A 22,322-nucleotide genomic window follows, 5' to 3' on the forward strand; every position below is an offset into this window, starting at 1 on the left:
AGTGAGGCTTCTCTGATCAGCCAGTATAATTGCTGAAAATAGGACAACCTTCGGAAACGCTGCCCAGGAGCCTCAAAAGTCTCGACTCCTTATCTTGAGCTGTTTTCCTGAGTCATTGACAGAAGACCCTCCAAAACCCTCGCCTCTCTTGGGCAATCTGACCAGGGACTTCCATTTTGATAAGAGCAGCAGCAACCAGGGGAATGAGGTTCAGACTTTCTTCTTCTCAGATACCTCCTCTTGATTGAGTCTGTGTCCTACACGACTGAAATAACTCGGGGAGGAACAAGAGTGTGTGGGACGGGGGTCAGTAGAAGACATCTTTGAATGAGTAGCAGAACACTTATGGTCATGTATGGTTAGCTACATAAAGTCACTCGGAGGTCTGGCTTTGAGAGGGTCATGTGGCACTATGGGGGCAAACCTACTGGAATGGCACTTTTTGAACTTAACCCAAAGAGCAGCAGCAAGTCTGGGCGGAAGTCCAGACTATCCCTGCTCTGTGTCCATGTGCAATCTTGGTTGCTGACAATGACAAGGATGTTTTTCTACGAGGACACTGCGTGTCGTAGCTACTCAGCGATGCCGATTTGGTGACTTTGTCTCTAAACGTGGCGACTTTCAAGATCCTCTTGCCGACTTTTATTTGCCAAGGGTCTATCAACAAACTTAGAGACTCTTTCCAGTCCCCGTTTACTGAAGACAACATGTGTGCTGCCGTGTTCAGAGACTCCTTATTGCAAATGAATCATGAATGCAAAGGCCAGAAACGACTTTCTGTACTGGGGACTTGGCAACACTGTATCATTTTTTATTGATTTACTCTTTTTTTGTTCAGTTCGTCAGAACCTGATGTTGCCATTGATTTTTACGAAGAAAGGCGGCTCGTGCATCATAATCATTCATTCATTCATTTTCTACCGCTTTATCCCTTGTGGGAGTCACGGGGAGACTGGAGCCTATCCAAGTTTCATAGGGCGAGAGGCAGGGGACACCCTGGACAGGACCCCAGTCTGTCTCAGGACACACAAAGACAGACAACCATTCACACACACACTCATACCCTACGGACAATTTTCCCAAGTTCTCAATCAACCTCTGTATGTTTTTGGACTGTGGGAGGAAACCGGAGTGTCCGGAGTAAACCCACACAACACGAGGAGAACATACACACTCCACACAAAAAGGTCACAAGCTCGGCCTGGAAGTGAACCAGCAACCTTCTTGCTGTCCGCTTTAACATTTAACATTACCTCAGTTTCAATATTATAATATTACAGTATACAACAATAAGTACTATTAGATAACATATGAGGTTTAAGAGAACTCTGTTCACTGCAGTCTTGAAAGTGTTTTGGAATTAACAGGAAAACCGAGGCAGTGCGTTCCATAGTCTACTTGAAATATAACAAAGAAAGTGTCAAGTTCTTCGATATATATGCTTTATTTATCCCTGCCCTTCTCTTCTGCATCCAGAATCCCTGGGTTATTCATGGAGTTCAACATTTAAAGAACCATGAGCAAATTATCATTCGGTACAATCGGACCCCTTCTCACATGCTTCTGGATCACTTTCCTTGATTTCCACCAAAAGGTTTCTGCACTTCCAACCCCTGCCTTAACCCTTTCTACTACTATGTGAGTCAAAATGTTGCAGCTCTCCAAGATAAACATCTTGTTATCGAGAGCATTCGAGAGGTCTCACTTGACGTTTCATTTAGAAAAATGTACCCAAGTCTGTTTTCAACAACTGACCTGCTACATCCAAGGATCCACTCCACTCAAGACCCTCAAGGTTTCATGGATTAATAGAATAACCACGGTTCTAGGTTGAAGCGGAACATCAAACCACTTCTAGGACGCTTCAGAAACACTGGCCTTGTGGGAAAATTCACTGATTATGTCAGACTGAAGCAATAATGTCTATTTATATAGCGCCTTTCTAGACCAGGGTCACAAAGCGCTTTGACAGTCATGCATTCCCCCATTCACGAATACTGATAAGATTAGATTAGATAGACTTCATGAATTCCTCTGGAGGTCTCCTTCGGGACATTGGGTAACAGAAAGTGTTCAGTGAATCGTAATGTAATGTGTTCTTTTTTTTAGAGTTCTAGACAAAAATGTTTGTTCATTTTAATGTAGCGACTGGAGCTCAGTTGTCTTCGTCCAAAAAGACACTTGAACATCAACAACATCCAAATACCTCCATACTGCTCGTCTGTAACGTCCATCTTGGATTGAAGCCTCACATGAGAAGACTTGTTCAGAAAAAAAAATGAATCAATCACTCCAGGGATACTAGTAGCTTGATCGAACAGATCGTCTGTTCTTGATTTAGACGTTCAGAGCTGAACCGTGAGCAACATGAGCTGATCATCCTCGGTCTCGAGACAATATTGTCGGTATCGTTGTTGACGAAGCTCACACAAGGTACAAAATGGTATGTTTTCTACATATTTTCCATGTGTACACTTGCCAGATTCAGATTCATGTTCAATGTGTGCCATATCAACTTGATTTTAACATACCAAATCGCTAAAATATGACGCGACAGCTTCTTCTTCTACTACTATTTAACGATGATTTCAACCAGCTGTAGGAACAAGGAAGAAATAAAGAAAAAATATGAGAAACAAAATATTCGTGAGATATTTAAGCTGGTATCAGCAGCGAAGACGTGTCATCCTTCTACTGCTGCTGAAAATGCACCTGTAAGTATATGAATATATATATTTATGCATTTATATATGACGTAACTTCCGTTTAAAACGTCACTAAGATGGAGCCGTTTAGTGTGGTTAGTGTTCATCGATCCATACTCAGTTTTGTGGGCATGTTAGTACGCCAATTTAGTGTGTATGGAGCACTACATTTCGCATACTAAGAATTGAGACGCACTTACAAACTAAAAATACTAACTTTGAGTACGCTAGTACAAGATTGGAGACACAGCATTGGTAAACTTCCTGCACATTTACATTTATTTGACACCTTTACATGTATTAAATATGTTTGACAACAGCTCTACAGTAACAGTTAGCAAAGTAGCCTGTGAAGGTGATGTCATTTTATGAAAGTCAATAAATGGCATGGATTCCTTTTGACAAATACTCTAATAACCCGACGTAAATGTGGTCAGAGACGCATCTTCACAGCTCTGCAGGTTTGTGTATTCAGTGAATACTTTTCATGGCTGATCAAGAAGAACCACAGAGATGATTCAAAGGTCTTTAAAAAAAACAACTAGAAAAACGCAAATTAAAACCCGATGAGGTCATAACGGCCACTTCCAGTTGCAGAAGGAAACGTTTGCGTCATCTTGGTTTTGGGGTTGAGTGGATCTCCCACACAGGACCGGAGTCATGAGACCTCGGTGGGAACATCTCCAGGGCGACAGCTCAGCAGGAGGCGGACGCTTGCGAAAGAGTTCGAGGAAGTCACGACCGTCTGGCGCAGATATCTATCTTGTTATGGGTCTGATGTTTGTGGTCAACACACACACATCATCTATACGTTCTTTATCTTCACCAGCGAAACATCCTCCTCCCCTTCTCCTCTCGGCCTTCATCCCTCCTCGCAGTGGAACGATGGCGGTCCGCCACATTCCTCTGCGCCCGAGAAAAAAGGAATAACATCACAGGAAGTCAGAGAGGAAGAAGCTGGCTAATGCTTTCCTGTCGTAGACAGACACACACACACACACACACACACACACACGCTCCAGTCCAAACCATAATTACAGGGTGTAGAGGTTCAGGAGTTGAAGTTCTGCAGCACTGATATGTTTGGGACCATTAGGACCAGAACCAGGACCGGAGTGTTAAACTCACACTCTCATTCTTTAGAGATCTCGTCCAAGAAGGTTTGTTTTTTTTCTTCGGGGACGTCGAGCTCCTCATGCTATAGGTCGGTGACAGCAGTGAGGAGGGGAGGAGGGACCGTCGAGCCACAATGGAGCTGAAGTGGGAACTTTGAAAGAGCTGGACCCTTCGACAGGAATTTGGACCCTCAACAGAAATTCAAAGACTCCGTTCTGAGGATTCTCGGCGCGACAGAGAGAGACGCTGGGACTCTGTGGCGACACAGGCGTTGCTGATCGATACACACTATGAAAGGGTTTCAAGAACTGATCACTGATCAATGTGAAAGTAGCAGCAGAAAAGCCAACATTGGGTTTATGGTTCTGACCTGAACTTTCTTGCTTACTTTGACTGTATTAATGTGGAACTCATGAGGACAAATGTGACTCCAGTGATTATCGTAGGACCCTGTGGTCCATATCATAAGATATTGAGGCAGTGAGAAGTAAAACAATCATTTTTTGACCCAACAAACACAACAGGCCAACATTCATGCATTCATTTTTTTATCGCTTTATCCCTTCAGGGTCGCGGGGAGACTGGAGTCTATCCCAGTATCATAGGGCGAGAGGCGAGAGGCAGGGGACACCCTGGACAGGACGCCAGTCTGTCTCAGGACACACAAAGACACACAACCATTCACACACACACTCATACCCTAGGGACAATTTCCCAAAAGTTCTCAACCAACCTCTGTATGTTTTTGGACTGTGGGAGGAAACCGGAGTGCCCGGAGTAAACCCACACAACACGGAGAGAACATACACACTCCACACATGAAGGTCACAAGTGACATTAGAAAATGATCTTAAGCTCCGCCCACTGAATACACTTTCTGGAGATGAAATCTTGTTGACCATAACCATGCCCACTCTGCTGTGATTGGTCAAGCATGGAGGTTTGTCACCGCATGTCGTCAATCCTGGAATCTCCACCTCCAAGGGTCTTGTTGTATAAACAAAGGGGGCGTGATTACAGCCAGATAGAGGAGGAGTGAAGCCATTATTACATCATAATAGACTCTTGTAACCTCTCGTTCGTCCAGATTTCAGAGCAACTTTATAAAGTAATAAGTTGAAAACAGGGTCATGATGAGGAACTTACTGTATCTTGGAGAACATTTACTACATGTCAGAAGAGTTGGGTTTTCATGTTAGTTGACCTTTAATGTAGCAACTGGAGCTCAGTTTTCTTCTTCGTCTTCGTCCAAAAAGACACTTAAAAACATTCAAATACCTCCATATACTGCTCGTCTGTAGCTCCTGGATTGACAAGTAATTTGTCAAGTAGGTCTGTATATTGGAAGTTTTAGTGAGTGAAATTTTGGGTGAACCAACCCTGTAATGCAGCGATACACAACACACAATAGACTCACAATATAGGTCATTGATCAGCTTGTAAAATAAAGACCTTGTCAAAAATACCACTGAAAAACCTGCAGCAGAAACAGGAAGTGCGGTTTTGTAGCGACACACTCGGCGACTGCTTTAAAACCCACAATATTGAATGTGACCCGAAGAACAGGAACGACAGACTGTGTCGGAGCCTCCGAAAAGTTTTCATCGTGTTCCTCGCTTTCTGTTCGCTTCCCCGTTTCCCTCCACTCGTCGTCATGGCGATGCTCAGCTATGCAGGCTCTGAATACAGTCAGCAGCTCAGAGGAAAGACTCCTTTGTTACCCACAACTCCCATCGACCCCCTTCCCTCCTTCCCCTCCTCCTCCTCGATTCTGTTCATCGCAGCTCCATTTTCAAATTCGCAGCAACAAACAGGAAACCAACCGTGCAGGTCACATGTCCAGCATCGCAACATTCCCACTAGAATCCCACTTGGAGACCACAGGTCTCCCGCTTTGTGCTCGACGATCCCCAGTAAACCTCTTTCCACCTCCATTTGTTCCGCTCCAGAAATGATCGGCTCCTCAGAACTGCAACAATATCGACAATTATGACTCAATGTTGCTCAAGGAGAGAAAATAAATGACGAGACTTCACAGGTAACTTCACAAGAAGTTTGATGAACTATGCAGTTTAAATGGTTGATACGATATACGATATATAGTGATAGTGCAGTAACAAGTATATGTGTAGTATTGTCCAGTAGTTGACTCTGGTGTTGTGATAGTGTAGTAACAAGTATATATGTGTAGTATTGTCCAGTACTTGACTCTGGTGTTGTGATAGTGTAGTAACAAGTATATATGTGTAGTATTGTCCAGTACTTGACTCTGGTGTTGTGATAGTGCAGTTACAAGGATATATGTGTAGTATTGTCCAGTACTTGACTCTGGTGTTGTGATAGTGTAGTAACAAGTATATATGTGTAGTATTGTCCAGTACTTGACTCTGGTGTTGTGATAGTGTAGTAACAAGTATATATGTGTAGTATTGTCCAGTACTTGACTCTGGTGTTGTGATAGTGTAGTAACAAGTATATATGTGTAGTATTGTCCAGTACTTGACTCTGGTGTTGTGATAGTGCAGTTACAAGTATATATGTGTAGTATTGTCCAGTACTTGACTCTGGTGTTGTGATAGTGTAGTAACAAGTATATATGTGTAGTATTGTCCAGTACTTGACTCTGGTGTTGTGATAGTGTAGTAACAAGTATATATGTGTAGTATTGTCCAGTACTTGACTCTGGTGTCGTGATAGTGTAGTAACAAGGATATATGTGTAGTATTGTCCAGTACTTGACTCTGGTGTCGTGATAGTGTAGTAACAAGGATATATGTGTAGTATTGTCCAGTACTTGACTCTGGTGTCGTGAGAGTGTAGTAACAAGTATATATGTGTAGTATTGTCCAGTACTTGACTCTGGTGTTGTGATAGTGTAGTAACAAGGATATATGTGTAGTATTGTCCAGTACTTGACTCTGGTGTCGTGATAGTGTAGTAACAAGGATATATGTGTAGTATTGTCCAGTACTTGACTCTGGTGTCGTGATAGTGTAGTAACAAGGATATATGTGTAGTATTGTCCAGTACTTGACTCTGGTGTCGTGAGAGTGTAGTAACAAGTATATATGTGTAGTATTGTCCAGTACTTGACTCTGGTGTTGTGATAGTGTAGTAACAAGTATATATGTGTAGTAGTGTCCAGTACTTGACTCTGGTGTTGTGATAGTGTAGTAACAAGGATATATGTGTAGTATTGTCCAGTACTTGACTCTGGTGTCGTGATAGTGTAGTAACAAGGATATATGTGTAGTATTGTCCAGTACTTGACTCTGGTGTCGTGATAGTGTAGTAACAAGGATATATGTGTAGTATTGTCCAGTACTCGACTCTGGTGTTGTGATAGTGTACTAACATGGATATATGTGTAGTATTGTCCAGTACTTGACTCTGGTGTTGTGATAGTGTAGTAACAAGTATATATGTGTAGTATTGTGGAGTACTTGACTCTGGTTTTGTAATAGTGTAGTAACATGGATATATGTGTAGTATTGTCCAGTACTTGACTCTGGTGTTGTGATAGTGTAGTAACATGTATATATGTGTAGTATTGTCCAGTACTTGACTCTGGTGTTGTGATAGTGTAGTAACAAGGATATATGTGTAGTATTGTCCAGTACTTGACTCTGGTGTCGTGATAGTGTAGTAACAAGGATATATGTGTAGTATTGTCCAGTACTTGACTCTGGTGTCGTGATAGTGTAGTAACAAGGATATATGTGTAGTATTGTCCAGTACTTGACTCTGGTGTTGTGATAGTGTAGTAACAAGTATATATGTGTAGTATTGTCCAGTACTTGACTCTGGTGTTGTGATAGTGTAGTAACAAGGATATATGTGTAGTATTGTCCAGTACTTGACTCTGGTGTTGTGATAGTGTAGTAACAAGTATATATGTGTAGTAGTGTCCAGTACTTGACTCTAGTGTTGTGATAGTGTAGTAACAAGTATATATGTGTAGTAGTGTCCAGTACTTGACTCCGGTGTTGAGATAGTGTAGTAACAAGTATATATGTGTAGTATTGTCCAGTACTCGACTCTGGTGTTGTGATAGTGTAGTAACATGGATATATGTGTAGTATTGTCCAGTACTTGACTCTGGTGTTGTGATAGTGTAGTAACAAGGATATATGTGTAGTATTGTCCAGTACTCGATTCTGGTGTTGTGATAGTGTACTAACATGGATATATGTGTAGTATTGTCCAGTACTTGGCTCTGGTGTTGTGATAGTGTAGTAACATGGATATATGTGTAGTATTGTCCAGTACTTGACTCTGGTGTTGTGATAGTGTAGTAACATGGATATATGTGTAGTATTGTCCAGTACTCGACTCTGGTTTTGTGATAGTGTAGTAACATGGATATATGTGTAGTATTGTCCAGTACTCAACTCTGGTGTTGTGATAGTGTAGTAACATGGATATATGTGTAGTATTGTCCAGTACTTGACTCTGGTGTTGTGATAGTGTAGTAACAAGTATATATGTGTAGTATTGTCTAGTACTTGACTCTGGTGTTGTGATAGTGTAGTAACATGTATATATGTGTAGTATTGTATATGTGTAGTATTGTCCAGTACTTGACTCTGGTGTTGTAGTATTTACAGACCACATGACTCTTGATGAAGTCATAACTGCTTTCATTTGTTTTCAAACCAAAATATGTAAAAACATCAGCTTTAAAAGCTGCTGGACTCACTGTATCCTCTTGTCCTCAGTCATCATTCTTCCTTTAGCTGCGGAGGACGTAATGACTATTGACATCTAGAAGTTGAATTGCAACACAAACATGAACAAAGAACATGAATACTTGCATGATAATTGTATAAAGTAAAATTATTTTATTTGACACACACATTTTTGAAGTATTGAACATACTAGAAAAACTATGGTAACACAAACTATGGCAATTGATACAGTATCGTGGAAAAGAAAATCCCAAAGTATCGTCATTTTGATATTTTCCAACAACCTATAATAGAAATTGCTAAAAGCAGATACTGTACAAACAAGAATAAACTATAAACATTAAATAGAAACTAGGAAAGTTTGACTGGAAGGTTAAAACATAAACTCATTCCTAGTAGACTAGGTTAACTAGTTAACTATGAAATTGATTTGATTGATATTGAAATTAGATCTGGTAATCTTGTTGGATACGTTCAAAATAAAGAAGTTGACAAAAGCTAAGCTCTGAATTGACTTTGATAACAACGTCTAAAATTTACTTTAAAAACTAAAAAAAAAGATTGTAAGTTGACTCGTTAAACTAGTCCTGGAGATAGATCTGGTAATCTAGGAAAGTTAAAGATGAAACTAGGACATTTCTAATAGACTCAGTTAAATCGAAAAGTTTAAAATGTTATTTAATTATTAACTAATGGTGATGAACTTGGTTAGAAATAGACACGTTTGATTTGATGGTTTGTCAAAGTTAACATGTGTTAGTTTAACACGTTAACCCATAAAGGGAAGGCGGGAAATACACTTAGTTTACTAAGAAAGTGAGAATTTCATTAGAATTGAAAGTTAAAAAAAAAACACTGCTGAGAACTGTAGCCTAAGATAGACCTGGTTCCTCAAGTTTGATGATCTAACATGACTCTAACCGGGTCGGTTAAGAGTCGTAACTACAGGTTCATATCATCGTCTTCCATCACACCTCGCTCAACTAGTTCCATCCTCAGGTGAGAGTATCTTTGACGCCGGTCCGGAGGTCACCAGGACCCGGTCGCACCGCGGCGGAAAAGCCCTTGACCCTTAGGTGGACAATGACGGGAAGTCAAGGTCCTCTAAGCGACTCCCACAATGCACCTCTCTGAGCCTGTGCGTCATCCGTCGGTTGAGTGTGGGAGAACGCGTGATGTCATGTGATGGCTGGTTGACGACTTCCTGGAACTTTGTATTTCCGGCAGAACCCCCGGGATCCCCGGGTCGACGTGGACTGAGCCGGGTCAACTTTTCCAACTTCACCAAAGAAACCAAAGACCAGGAAGTACCAGAGAGCATCAAGTTAGTTGCCGAAGAACCAGAAGAGGCTCAATGTATATTAATGTATATCTTTATGTGACTCTCTTCTACGTTGTGAGTCCATTTCAACCAAATGTGTGTAACCTCAGATCATTTCATCGGATCAAAAGACGAGACTTTAGACGTAGATGTTTGTCTCGGCAGTGGAGTGAGCAGGTGTGAAGAGTCTGTTCATCATCTGATGCTGGATGACCTCTCTTTCTGCCGGGGTCGGAGGTCAGGTGACGGGGAGGTCAGACAGGGGGGCAGCTGGATGTTTCACAAAGACGTCTCACCCCCGATCATGTATTTGATTTGTTGTTTTTGTTCATCACTCGACCCCAGACATTAGTGCTGAGAGTAGTTTAGGTGTGGATTTTAATTATTTTATTTATTTTATTTAAACCTTTTCTTTCTTGTGATGCTTTGTTGTTGTGTTGTTCAATTGTTTTTTCACTCGTAACCTTTTAAACTCTTAAAAAAAAAAATCTTTAATGATGATTCTTGATTATCTCTGATGTTTATGAATAGTTTTACCTTCATATGTTTTATTACTTTTATTTATTTATTTTTCTTCCTTACATTGTTTGAAAGGTGTATTTCAGCTGATTTGTCTTTAATTGAATACATTATATATATTTATTTATTTTTTCGGCACAAGTAACAAATATTTTATTATTATTCATTTTGATTATATTGTTTTTTTCTTGGACAAATACTATGTAATATGTCTTTTTGACATTTAATTCGAAGGAAATAATGAATAATAAATAATGAATTAATATTCATTTGAACAATTATCTTTTTTTTTACATTTTTTTTTACGTCTACTTTCTTTACAGTTTCTTTTTCTCTTTGTTTAGTCGTGTTGTGAGGAATGTAATGTTTAATTTAAAAATAAATGTTACTTTATTTATCAACATTATATTCAAGTTTTTGGTTACACGTATTTTTTTCAATATATATAATAAGTGTTTGATATTTAAAATAAAACAACTGATCCCTCAACGTTTCTTCTTCTTTTATTTAACCACGTCACAGTGATTCGACGTTATATTGTTATTTTACCTTTAACTTCATCTCCTCGTTGAATAACAAAAACCCATTAAATCACACATTTCCATCTCATCGATCTCTGATGTCAAATCATTCGATTCCTTTGAAGGATTTGTTTTCGTGACGTGTGTGCGCTGCGCGCGCGTGTGCGTGCGTGCGTGCGGGCGCGCGTGTGTCCGCTCGGGTCCATTGAGCTGCACTTGGATTGTTCGTCTCCGGACTTTGAAGGTAAAAACTCTGTTTAATCTCAATTCAAACTGTGCGCGTCGCGTCCAGTGGTTGTGTAACGTGTGAGGACACGTCGTTTGAAGGGTTTATGAGCAGAAATGAAACGGTTTCTGTACATTTGGGACTTTTTTTCCTGTGCGTGATGAGAAACTATGGAAGATGAGGAGGAGACGAACCCGCCTCGACTCCTCAAAATCTTTAAATCGTTCAAAACTCTGAGACAAAACGACGCGTTTAAATCTGTGAACAAAAATAGTCTTTATTTCTGGTGAATTACGTCATATTTCTGAGATTATCAAACTCATGCAACGACAGTAAAATTCTAATTGTATCGTTTGTGAATGAAAAAAAACAACTAAAAAAACAAGTATTAAAAAATAAGCGACATGTCTGACTGTAGTCATCATAAATATGATCAAACATACTATTTTGCTTTTGTTCAGTTTTAAAAATTTAAATCAATCATTTATTCTCAGGTTTAAAGCAGATCTATTTATTCATCTGATGTTTCAAGGATACTTTGGCGCTGTTTCTGTTTCTAATCGAGCGACTTGGAGGTTTCTGATGGTGTTGCTGACGTTCTCGGGTCTCCCTGCAGGACCATGTTCTGGTGCAGCGGCAGGACTCTCACCTCTCCAGTCACCACCTGACATGAAGGAGTAGAACCGGCTCCACCGAGGCTTTTGCGCCCCCTTCCGGACTTCTGTCGCACCTGCAGGCCATGGCTGAGTCCACCTACTCCGACCTGATCGCCAAACACTACAACTTCACCGGCAAGTACCGCCGGACAGACCCGGACGCCGGTCTGAAGGCGGACTCCGTGATCTTCATCATCGTATGCTGCTTCATCATCCTGGAGAATATCCTGGTCCTGACCACTATCTGGAGGACCAAGAAGTTCCACAAGCCAATGTACTACTTCATCGGGAACCTGGCGCTGTCTGACCTGCTGGCAGGTGTTGTCTACACCGCCAACATCCTCTTGTCTGGCGCCAACACTTACAAGCTGACGCCCACGCAGTGGTTCTTCAGGGAGGGCAGTATGTTTGTGGCCCTGGCCGCGTCCGTCTTCAGTCTGCTGGCCATCGCCATCGAGCGCCACCTTACCATGCTGAAGATGAAACTGCACAACAACGGGAACACGTTCCGTGTCTTCTTGCTCATCAGCACGGTGTGGATGATCGCGGCGGTCCTGGGCGGCCTCCCCGTGATGGGCTGGAACTGCATCGATAGCCTGAGCCGCTGCTCTACAGTGCTGCCGCTCTATCACAAGACCTACATCCTGTTCTGTACCACCGTCTTCAGCATTCTGCTCATGGCCATCGTGGCGCTCTACGCCCGCATATACGTGCTGGTGCGCACGCGAAGCCGCACGCTCAGCTTCCGCAAGGTGACCAACGGCCGCAACGCCAACGCCAACAGCAAAAGCTCCGAGAAATCCATGGCCCTCCTCAAGACCGTCATCATTGTCCTCAGCTGCTTCATAGCGTGCTGGGCGCCGCTTTTCATCCTCCTGCTGCTGGACGCCGCCTGCGAGACGCTCGCCTGTCCAATCCTGTACAAGGCGGAATGGTTCCTGGCACTTGCGGTCCTCAACTCGGCGATGAACCCGCTGATCTACACCCTAACCAGCAACGAGATGCGGCGTGCCTTCCTCAAAACGCTGCTCTGTTGCACCTCCTGCCTCCGGCCGAGGGCCAAGTTCACAGGGCCCATCATGGGGGCCGAGTTCAGCCGCAGCAAATCGGATAACTCCTCTCACCCCAACAAGGACGAGCCGGAGTACTTACCCCGCGAGACGACGGTCGTGTCCTCGGCAAACATCACCTCCTCGTCCTAAAGGACGGCCCGCCATGTGGATGTACAGAGTAGTCGGACTGGTGTCAACACAGCTAGGTGACGTCTTTTCCCCTCGATCAGGACTCACTGCACTTACGGTGATTTTAAAACTGGTGACACTGGGGAGTAACGGAGAACATCGCCACTAAGAGTGGATCTTGGTGCTTGAGACGCAATAAGAAGTTTCCATGCTCACGGAGGTGCGATGGTAGAAGGAGCGGACTTAGTACTGACATACGTAGACCAGCTAGAACTTGTAGCACTTAAAAAAAGTACAACCGTCCGATATTTAAGAAACCGTCAGTTCTTCTGTCCCCTGCAGGTGAATTCAGAGCTCTTCGGAAAATATCCGTCAACGATTCTGGCACCTCCTGACGCTCGTGCGGTCGAGTCACGCCGTCCTTAAGACAAAGTCACATCATCATGGTTTGTTTTTCTAGCACCGAGTGACCGCGTTATTGTTGGGTTCCGTCTCTTATTCTGGGTCACAAAAGGGCTTAAAACAGACCGAGGCTTATAAAAACCATCTCTGTAGTTCTTCCAAGAGGTTTTTTACTGGGTCTCTTAGGTCGCAATTAGAAACAATGACCAGTTGGTATTGAAGTTTCAAACTGTACGAGAAGAATCCAAAATATCTCGGAGCTGTGGTTCGATCTGCTTCAGGGGTTTCTTTAGGATCCTTCCCCCCCAAACCGCAATTTTAAGCACAGAGTTGTGAGTTTGGTCGCCCGGTCCAAGAAAAACAACTGGGCTCTCATTTTCTGGAGAATGCCCATAGTTGGTGCACTTGCGAATTAGAAAGGAAAAGTGCTGCAGTGACTCATGTTCGTCTCAAAGGGTCACGCTCTTGCAGTGGCTGAGCTCCACTGGAACAACCCAAATGTGCAGCTTCTAAAGGTTGTTTTTCTTCAGACAAACACAACTGCTGTTGGGATCATATGGAGAGAGTTTAGTTCAATGTATACAATGTGCTTTGACTTCCTAGTTCAATGACACAACTCCCTGAAATCGTAGTTGAAGCTAAATCTGATGATACGTTCGTTGTCAAGTTTCGAAAAATGTTCCTCGGCTTCACGGCGGTTGTTAGCATCACGTCCTCATTGATACCTCACCGCAGAAGAGTATTCAAGAGTATTTAAAATGGTAGATTCAGAGAAAAACATTGATTGTTAGTTGACAGTTCTGAGTCTTACTTTCTAAGTTTCAAAAAAAAAGGGAGAAATTAACTTGTTAGCTTAATGCTAATAGAACAACAAAATCAATTGTATCTTTGAATCTTTAGCGAGCACGAATACTTGAGGCTTCCCACGATAATTATATATTTTGAATCAATATATCGATCAATTCTACGTGTCTTTTCTGGAAACATTTCAAAGGAGTTTGATGCTCAATGTCAGTCAAAAGAAAACCTTCTGTCACATGATCTATAGTCAGTGCCCAGTGTCAGAATAAGGACTAAAGTCTTGGAAAGTCCGTCGCTCTTGTCGGTTTCTGGTTTTAATCTTTCCGAAAAAGTACCTAAAACATCTCTGAGCCATTGTTGTAACGAAGTTTGTTGGTCACATGACACTCACAGACTCACCAGACATAAGTCACTACATACAAGTTATGTAGTGAAGAAAAAAAATCGGTAAAATAATTGTTGGATATATTGAGTCATGATTGTTCCAAATTTAAACCAATCATAAAAAAAACTACCTTAAGCCATAATTAATTGTGAAAGTTTTGCCATCAAGAGTGAGAGTTTTAGTTTAGTAAGAGAAGAGTTTTCATTTTGGTAATTTAGGTCTGTTTTCCTACCAAGTTGGGGTCATGTGACTATTGGTTAAACCATGGACAACTAAATCAATACTGTTACCTAAGATGAATAACTTGTGGCTCCGAAAAGAGTTTTCGAGAGTTTTTGTTCTGTAAAATCTCAACCTTGCCAAAATGAAAACAGAGAATGATGGGAGGGTTGTTTTAGGGGCAAACATTTAATGTCTAAACGCAAATTTACTTCCGTCCACTTCTTAAAATGTTGTGAAGTTAGTTTTTTCCATCCATAAATGTGATTATTGATCTCTAGCTCCCTGTTCAAGCCGCCGTCCATATGATATTAAAGTTCAATTCATTTTGTGACGGCGCTCAAAGGTTTCACGTCCGGCGGTGCCAGAACGTTGCTCTACGACACTCCTCCCTCGACTCCTCGCGACGTGGTTCCACTGATCTCACATGTATGTATTTAAACGTAGAAGCAGCCGAGCTTTGAATCCACCTGTTGTGTCGTGTTTTCTCTTTTGTAAAATTGTAACGGTGTACAAAGTCGTAGCAACGTCAGAATGTATTTTCTACTTCCTGTTTGACTTGGAGATGATAGTTTTTTTTTAGCTTTAGTGTAGCGTTATTAATTTATACTTGAGGAAGAGAAGTGGTTGTTTTTTTCGTGTCAGTCTGGTTGTTGTTAGTGCAGAGACGCTGCTGCCAGTGAAATAATATCAATAAAGGAGATGATGAAACCATGTTGCTCTCTTTTCCTTCGGGTGTGATTTAAAGGGAAAACTCCTGACATGTTTCAAACGTTGTTTAAGTTCCTCATCAAGACCATGTTTTCCACTTGTTACTTTATAAAGTTGCTCTGAAATCTGGACGAACGAGAGGTTACGAGAGTCCATTATGGCTTCTCTCCTCCAGCTGTTATCACGCCCGCTTTGTTTATACAACAAGTCCCTTGGAGGTAGAGACTTCCGGGATGATGACGCGCGGTGACAAACCTCCATGTTTGACCAATGACAGCAGAGTGGGTGTGGTTATGGTCAACAAGATTTAATCTCCAGAAAACTAAGTGTTTTCAGTGGGCGGAGCTTAAGATGATTTTCTAATGTAAATATTTAAATGAGAAGAGAGTTTTGTTCAAACACACACTGATGATACAATAGAGTCACACATCACAACAACACACACACACTGATGATACAATAGAATCACACATCACAACAACACACACACACTGATGATACAATAGAGTCACACATCACAACAACACACACACACTGATGATACAATAGATCTACACATCACAACAACACACACAATGGTGATACAATAGAGGCACACATCACAACAACATACACACAAACTGATAATACAATAGAGTCACACATCACAACAACACACACACACTGATCATACAATAGAGTCACACATCACAACAACACACACACTGATGATACAATAGAGGCACACATCACAACAACATACACACAAACTGATGATACAATAGAGTCACACATCACAACACACACACACTGATGATAGAATAGAGTCACACATCACAACAACACACACACTGATGATACAATAGAGTCACACATCACAACAACATACACACAAACTGATGATACAATAGAGTCACACATCACAACACACACACTGATGATAGAATAGTCACACATCACAACACACACACACTGATGATAGAATAGAGTCACACATCACAACACACACACACTGATGATAGAATAGAGTCACACATCACAACAACACACACACTGATGATAGAATAGAGTCACACATCACAACACACACACACTGATGATAGAATAGAGTCACACATAACTACAACACACACACACTGATGATGAAAGATCACAATTACATCTGTTGAAAACATAATTAAGAAAAGTATTATTATTAAAAACAGGTCCATGGTATGAATATACATAAATAATATCTATTCAAAATGCATTTAAAATTCACTTTTTCAGTAGCGACTCACACAAAAATCTGAAACTGTTCCTCGGAGCAGACGTGTCGTAAAAACCCTTGTTCACCATCAGCAGGTGTGACTCACAGGTGTTTCTCTCCTCAACATCTCGCGTGAAAAGGTTGTGTGACGTAGTATGAGGTTATTCAAGATCTTCAGGTTCGCTGGGTCAAGACCACACACGTGAGACATTGATCTGAAACATCAAGAGAACCAGAAGAACCTGCAGGAACCAGAAAGCACACTGAAGGTAACTGGAGCATCATCGCCACCACGTGGTCATACGTGTGCATCACATGACTGACTGTGATCATCATCATCATCATCATCAACAGGCTTGAATCTCCTCAGAACAGTTAGAAACTGTCTCTTTAAACTCACATGTCGATGAGTATCTTGACAAAATAAACGTTTCAGTGAAGAAATAAACCTATAAACTGGTGGGAAAATGATTTTTAAATGAAGGTCAGTCCTTGAATATAACGTTTAACTGGTCCGTGGCGCACAAATAAAATGTAGGGGATTACTTTTTAAATCTACAACCAACTAATCAATTAACGAACACTTACCAATTCCACTTCTTTCTTCTTGATCATCTAAGGAGGGTAACTTGTGTGTTTGCTGCCACCACGTGGTCAAATACAAACACGAGTGGCTGGAATTATCATCTTCATCTTCATCTTCATCTTCATCTTCATCGTCATCTTCATCTTCATCTTCATCTTCATCTTCATCTTCATCATTCACTAGAGAGCTGGAATATAATCTAATATTTTTGTTTATGTCTGTGTTTGTGTTGACCTCGGGTTGAACTAGAGACATGTCTTTGTCAAATACAACACCCAGGTTTCTCAGGCTCAGTTTGACAGACTGACCTAAGTCACCCAAGTACTGACTCAACCCTGGAACCGTATCATCATCAATAACCAGAGTTTCAGGTTTAGTTTTCATCTTTTCAGTTTTGTCTTTCTCCCGTCAACACACCACCAGGTCGATTTGGATCCTGATAAAAACGAGAGCAGGAATGTCGAAACAGCAGGGGGTTGGTTTAAGGTCCATGACTAGTTAATGCTTAAACCAGATAGACGGACCTTGTCCGTCACAACTGGACTCCATTGAGAATGGAACTGATGTGTCTCCTCGCTGTGTTCCTGAGCTGTGAGTTCAACACTTGTTTTTTAAAAGTCAAACTTTCATCCCAGAACTAACCAGAGAAAAGTACTGGTGAACACAAGAGAGTTTGTCATTCGCTTGAGATCCAGTTTTTACCCTAAACCCTTCAGCAGGTCTATCACTCCAGGACACTCTCCTTCTTTGTCTTTTAGCAGTAAAATGATTGTTGTTCTAATGTAGCTCATGTGATGCTTCAACCCTTCCCGTCCTCGTCCACTCCTGTTCTTCTTCTTCTACTCATTTTTGTCATTCCAGGTGCTGGAGTGGCCTCTGGACAGAGAGCTCAAGGTCAGTAACTGGTTCTGTCACTGGTTTATCACCTGATTTTTGTTTTGTTCAACACGTGTTCAAGGTTTTTCTGCAGTGGATAGTTTGGAACTTCAAGGCCAAGTCTCAGTGTGTAACCGTTACTTAAAATGTCAACCAATGTGTGTGTGTGCATGTGTGTTGTTGTGATGTGTGACTCTATTGTATCATCAGTGTGTGTGTTTTGTTGTGAAGTATAACTCTATTGTATCATCAGTGTGTGTGTTGTTGTGAAGTTGGACTTCTATTGTATCATCAGTTTGTGTGTGCGTGTGTGTTGTTGTGATGTGTGACTCTATTGTATCATCTGTGTGTGTGTTTTGTTGTGATGTGTAACTCTATTGTATCATCTGTGTGTGTGTTTTGTTGTGATGTATAACTCTATTGTATCATCAGTGTGTGTGTGTTGTTGTGAGGTTGGACTTCTATTGTATCATCAGTTTGTGTGTGTGTGTGTGTGTGTGTGTGTGTGTGTGTGTGTGTGTGTGTGTGTGTGTGTTTTGTTGTGATGTGTAACTCTATTGTATCATCAGTGTGTGTGTGTGTGTGTGTTGTTGTGATGTGTAACTCTATTGCACATCAGTGTGTGTGTGTGTGTGTCACCGCGCGTCAGTCTCCACCTCCGAGGGACTTGTTGTATAAACAAATCGGGGGCGTGATAACAGCTGGAGGAGGAGTGAAGCCAATATTAAGTCATAATAGACTCTCGTAACCTCTCGTTCGTCCAGATTTCAGAGCAACTTTATAAAGTAACAAGTGGAAAACATGGTCATGATGAGGAACTTACTGAGTCTTGAATAACATTATGTCAGGAGAGTGATAGTTGCACCCTGTTCACCATTCTAGAGGAGATCAGATGAGAATATAATATTCAAGGTTTGAGTATGAAACAAGCAGTAGAAGACATATTTATTTGTGCTTTTTTAAAATATCTTTAAAGCTGCTGTGTTTGTCTATATGTTGTCTTGACCTTTTGAAATATTTTAACTGTGTATTGATTTGTTGTTTTAGTTCTTTGTGACCCTGGTCTGGGAAAAGCTCTTTACAAATAACTATAACTTACTTACAATCTGTTCAATTAAAGGTAATATCTCATCCACCAGTCTGACCCGTGTCTCATTCTGCCTTATTGTGGTTTTAGTAAAATAAAAAATGCAACTTTTGGCCTTTAAAGAGCAAGAACTTGTGATATGAGGTCAAGTAGAAGTGAGCCTTGAAGACGCATCTGTTGTCGTAACATAGAAGTTTCTACTTCTACGATGTTCAGTTAATGTTCAGTGATGAACGATATGTTCTGGCATCAGATGCGTAGATGTTCTGAAGCCATACAATGTTGTTATTGGACCATTTTAAATCATCTGATAATAATGTACTTCAAACAGACACAGGAGATACATCTGAATATATTTCAGAGGGAAGTTGGAATAGAAGGAAGTGAATCTTTGCTGATCAGCGTGTTTCTGCGGAACCTTTCAACATTTGAACATGTTTCCACAGTCTTTGGTAATAACGCTCTACACTGGAGTTCAATAGACTAGTCCAACAAGAACTTCAGTCGGTTGGGCATTTGTTTGACGCCTTCAAATGTAAATATTTTGTGCATGTATTCTGTGTATGTTCATATTCCAGTTAAAGTCGAGTCTGACAACGCTGTGGTTTCAATGACTTGCTGTAACTCGACTTACAGTTGTTTTTATGACACCAGTAATCAAACCACGTTTTCAAAATATTTAATGTATTCTTTTTCTCTCTGTTGTGTATTTAGAGCTTGACGTATAAGAACAGCGTAGGAAAATACTGAAGGTTAAAGACCTGCATCAGAGAAGTTAACATTAGTGCTGATATAGCATGTATTCATAAACATATTCCACTAATTACAAACCTAACCTTAATCCTAGCCCTAGCCCTAACCCTAGCCCTAGCCCTAGCCCTAGCCCTAGCCCTAGCTATAGCCTTAACCTTAAGCCTAACCATAACCCTAACCCTAGCCCTAACCTTAACCCTAACCCTAACCCTAACCCTAGCCCTAGCCCTAGCCCTAGTCCTAACCTTAACCTAACCCCAGCCCTTACCATTACCCTAACCCTTATCCTAGCCCTAACCCTAATCTTAACCCTAACGACTATATGAACCTTTACTTTAGGAATGTCCAACAGTCATAATACTTTTATCCATTAATATATTACCACAATGATGTTAAGGATTTATGCATTGTTCCGTGTTCCATCGTTTCCTGACAGATAAACCCAAGATCCTCACGAGTGACGACGAAATCGTGGACGGCGACTCGATGACGATCACCTGCCTCGTTCCGATCGACTACAGCGGAGGGACGTGTCGCCTGTACAGGGAACGTTCCGACGTTCCGTTCAGACAAATGATCGCCGGCGGCTACGTCTGCGCTTTCCGCCTGACGTCCTCCGAGCTGTTGGGGTCCAGGCAGGTGGGCAGCGTGGTCCGATTCAAGTGCGACTATGCCCTACAACAGTACACCTCGGCCTTCAGCGACGGCGCCGTGGTGATCGTCTGGGGTGAGACGCTTTTCTGCAACATGTCCGAAAAACCTAGATTCAGGGGAAAAGTTATAGAACTTAGAGTGATAGTTCACCCATAATTCGGTTAGGGTTAGGGCTAGGGCTAGGGCTAGGGCTAGGGTTAGGGTAATGGTAAGGGCTAGGGCTAGGGCTAGGGCTAGTGTTAGGGTTAAGGTTAGGGTTAAGGTTAAGGTTAAGATTAAGGTTAGGATTAGGGTTAGGGTTAAGGTTAGGACTAGAGTTAGGGTTAGGGTTAAGGTTAGGACTAGGGTTAGGTTTAGGGCATCTTGGATAGGATGCAAGGAATAGATGGTCCAATGAATCGGGGTCGACCTCAACGCCAAACTTCCATCAGCATTTGAAACTGTCATCTCCAGGTAGCCGCCCCAGCCCCAGCCTCTCCATCAGCCGTCAGGTCGTCTCTTCAACAGGAAGGGTGGAGGTGACCTGCACCCCCCCGCCTACGGAGTCGTCCTCCCACTGTGAATTCTACAGGGGCGAGTACCGGATCAAATCGGCCTCCTGCGCCTACAACATCAGCGGCAGAGAACTTGTCATCTGGTTGAAGCCGACGGCGTTCAGGCCCGTCAACTTCACCTGTCGCTACAAAACACGCCAGTACGTTCGCTCCGAGGCCAGCGATCACCGCATGATGTTCGTCGTCGGTAAGAAAACCGAACGAGACGTTATTCTCGATTTATGTTTTCATTGTTGGCGTCCCTCAAGGTTCCGTCTCAAGTCCTATTGCTTTTGTATTTAAGGATCGGCTTAGTTCCACGTTGTCGTTATTCGAACTCCATCTTTTATTTTCAGACGCGGCAGAAGCCGCCTCGTCGATGATCTGCAGGGCGTCGCTGGAACACGGAGGAGGCGAGCGGGTGTTTGACGGAGGCGAAGGAAGGACAGTCACCGTCTGTTCCTCCTGCACAGACCTGTCGTCCGACAACACTTGCGTCGCCGTGTCCGACCAAACTAGTCCTGGGGGAAGTGGTGACCGACTGAAGTTCTCGTCGGACTCGTGACCTTATTGTCGATCAGGCTATTGAACTATTGAATTTATTATCTAAATGCTAAAATAAAATATTCTTCTTAAATTGTTTTAATTCATTTGCTATAATTTATTGAGTAAAAAGTGAATTTACAATTAATAATTTGCATGTCAGGTATACTTTTTAGCATTTTCATTTTAACATATTGTTTTTGTAAATATATATTTTTTTAAGATTATATTTACTTCCACATTAACTAATAACTCATTTGTGCGTCAGTGGTAAAACAAAATTTTATTTTTGCAAAACATACAAACAATATGCAGTTTCATTTTTCTACTATCAATATTTCAACTGTGCAGTTTAATAATCGAAACATGTATGAAATATCTAACATGTATATAGCCATATATATATAGTATATATAGCAGTAGTGTATATATAGTTAAAAAAAAACCACAAATTTTAATAAATGGTTTTATATCTTACTCTGCATTAGCAATGATAACAGTTTCAAATAAAGGGTAGGTAGGTAAAACAATAAAGGGATATAAAAGTTTGCAGTTTATTTAAATACAAGATTTATTTATTTCACACACACACACACACACACACACACACA

General features: G+C 41.5%; 2 protein-coding genes across 2 annotated transcripts; both read left to right on the plus strand.

Moving 5' to 3' along the window:
- Positions 1–11,065: 11,065 nt before the first annotated feature.
- Positions 11,066–15,451, plus strand: s1pr1 (sphingosine-1-phosphate receptor 1). The gene is made up of 2 exons (XM_087783320.1): positions 11,066–11,114; positions 11,713–15,451. The coding sequence occupies exon 2, from the start codon at positions 11,836–11,838 to the stop codon at positions 12,952–12,954; it is 1,119 nt and encodes a 372-aa protein (XP_087639446.1). The 5' UTR covers positions 11,066–11,114; positions 11,713–11,835; the 3' UTR covers positions 12,955–15,451.
- Positions 15,452–17,809: 2,358 nt separating this feature from the next.
- LOC148085187 (uncharacterized) lies at positions 17,810–21,805 on the plus strand. The gene is made up of 5 exons (XM_087782213.1): positions 17,810–17,856; positions 18,127–18,159; positions 20,418–20,708; positions 21,089–21,376; positions 21,525–21,805. The coding sequence occupies exons 1-5, from the start codon at positions 17,820–17,822 to the stop codon at positions 21,731–21,733; spliced, it is 858 nt and encodes a 285-aa protein (XP_087638339.1). The 5' UTR covers positions 17,810–17,819; the 3' UTR covers positions 21,734–21,805.
- The last annotated feature ends 517 nt before the right edge of the window (positions 21,806–22,322 follow it).

This window comes from Callionymus lyra, chromosome 2 (genome assembly GCF_982586985.1).
Source record: "Callionymus lyra chromosome 2, fCalLyr1.hap1.1, whole genome shotgun sequence".
Lineage (NCBI taxonomy): Eukaryota > Metazoa > Chordata > Actinopteri > Syngnathiformes > Callionymidae > Callionymus > Callionymus lyra.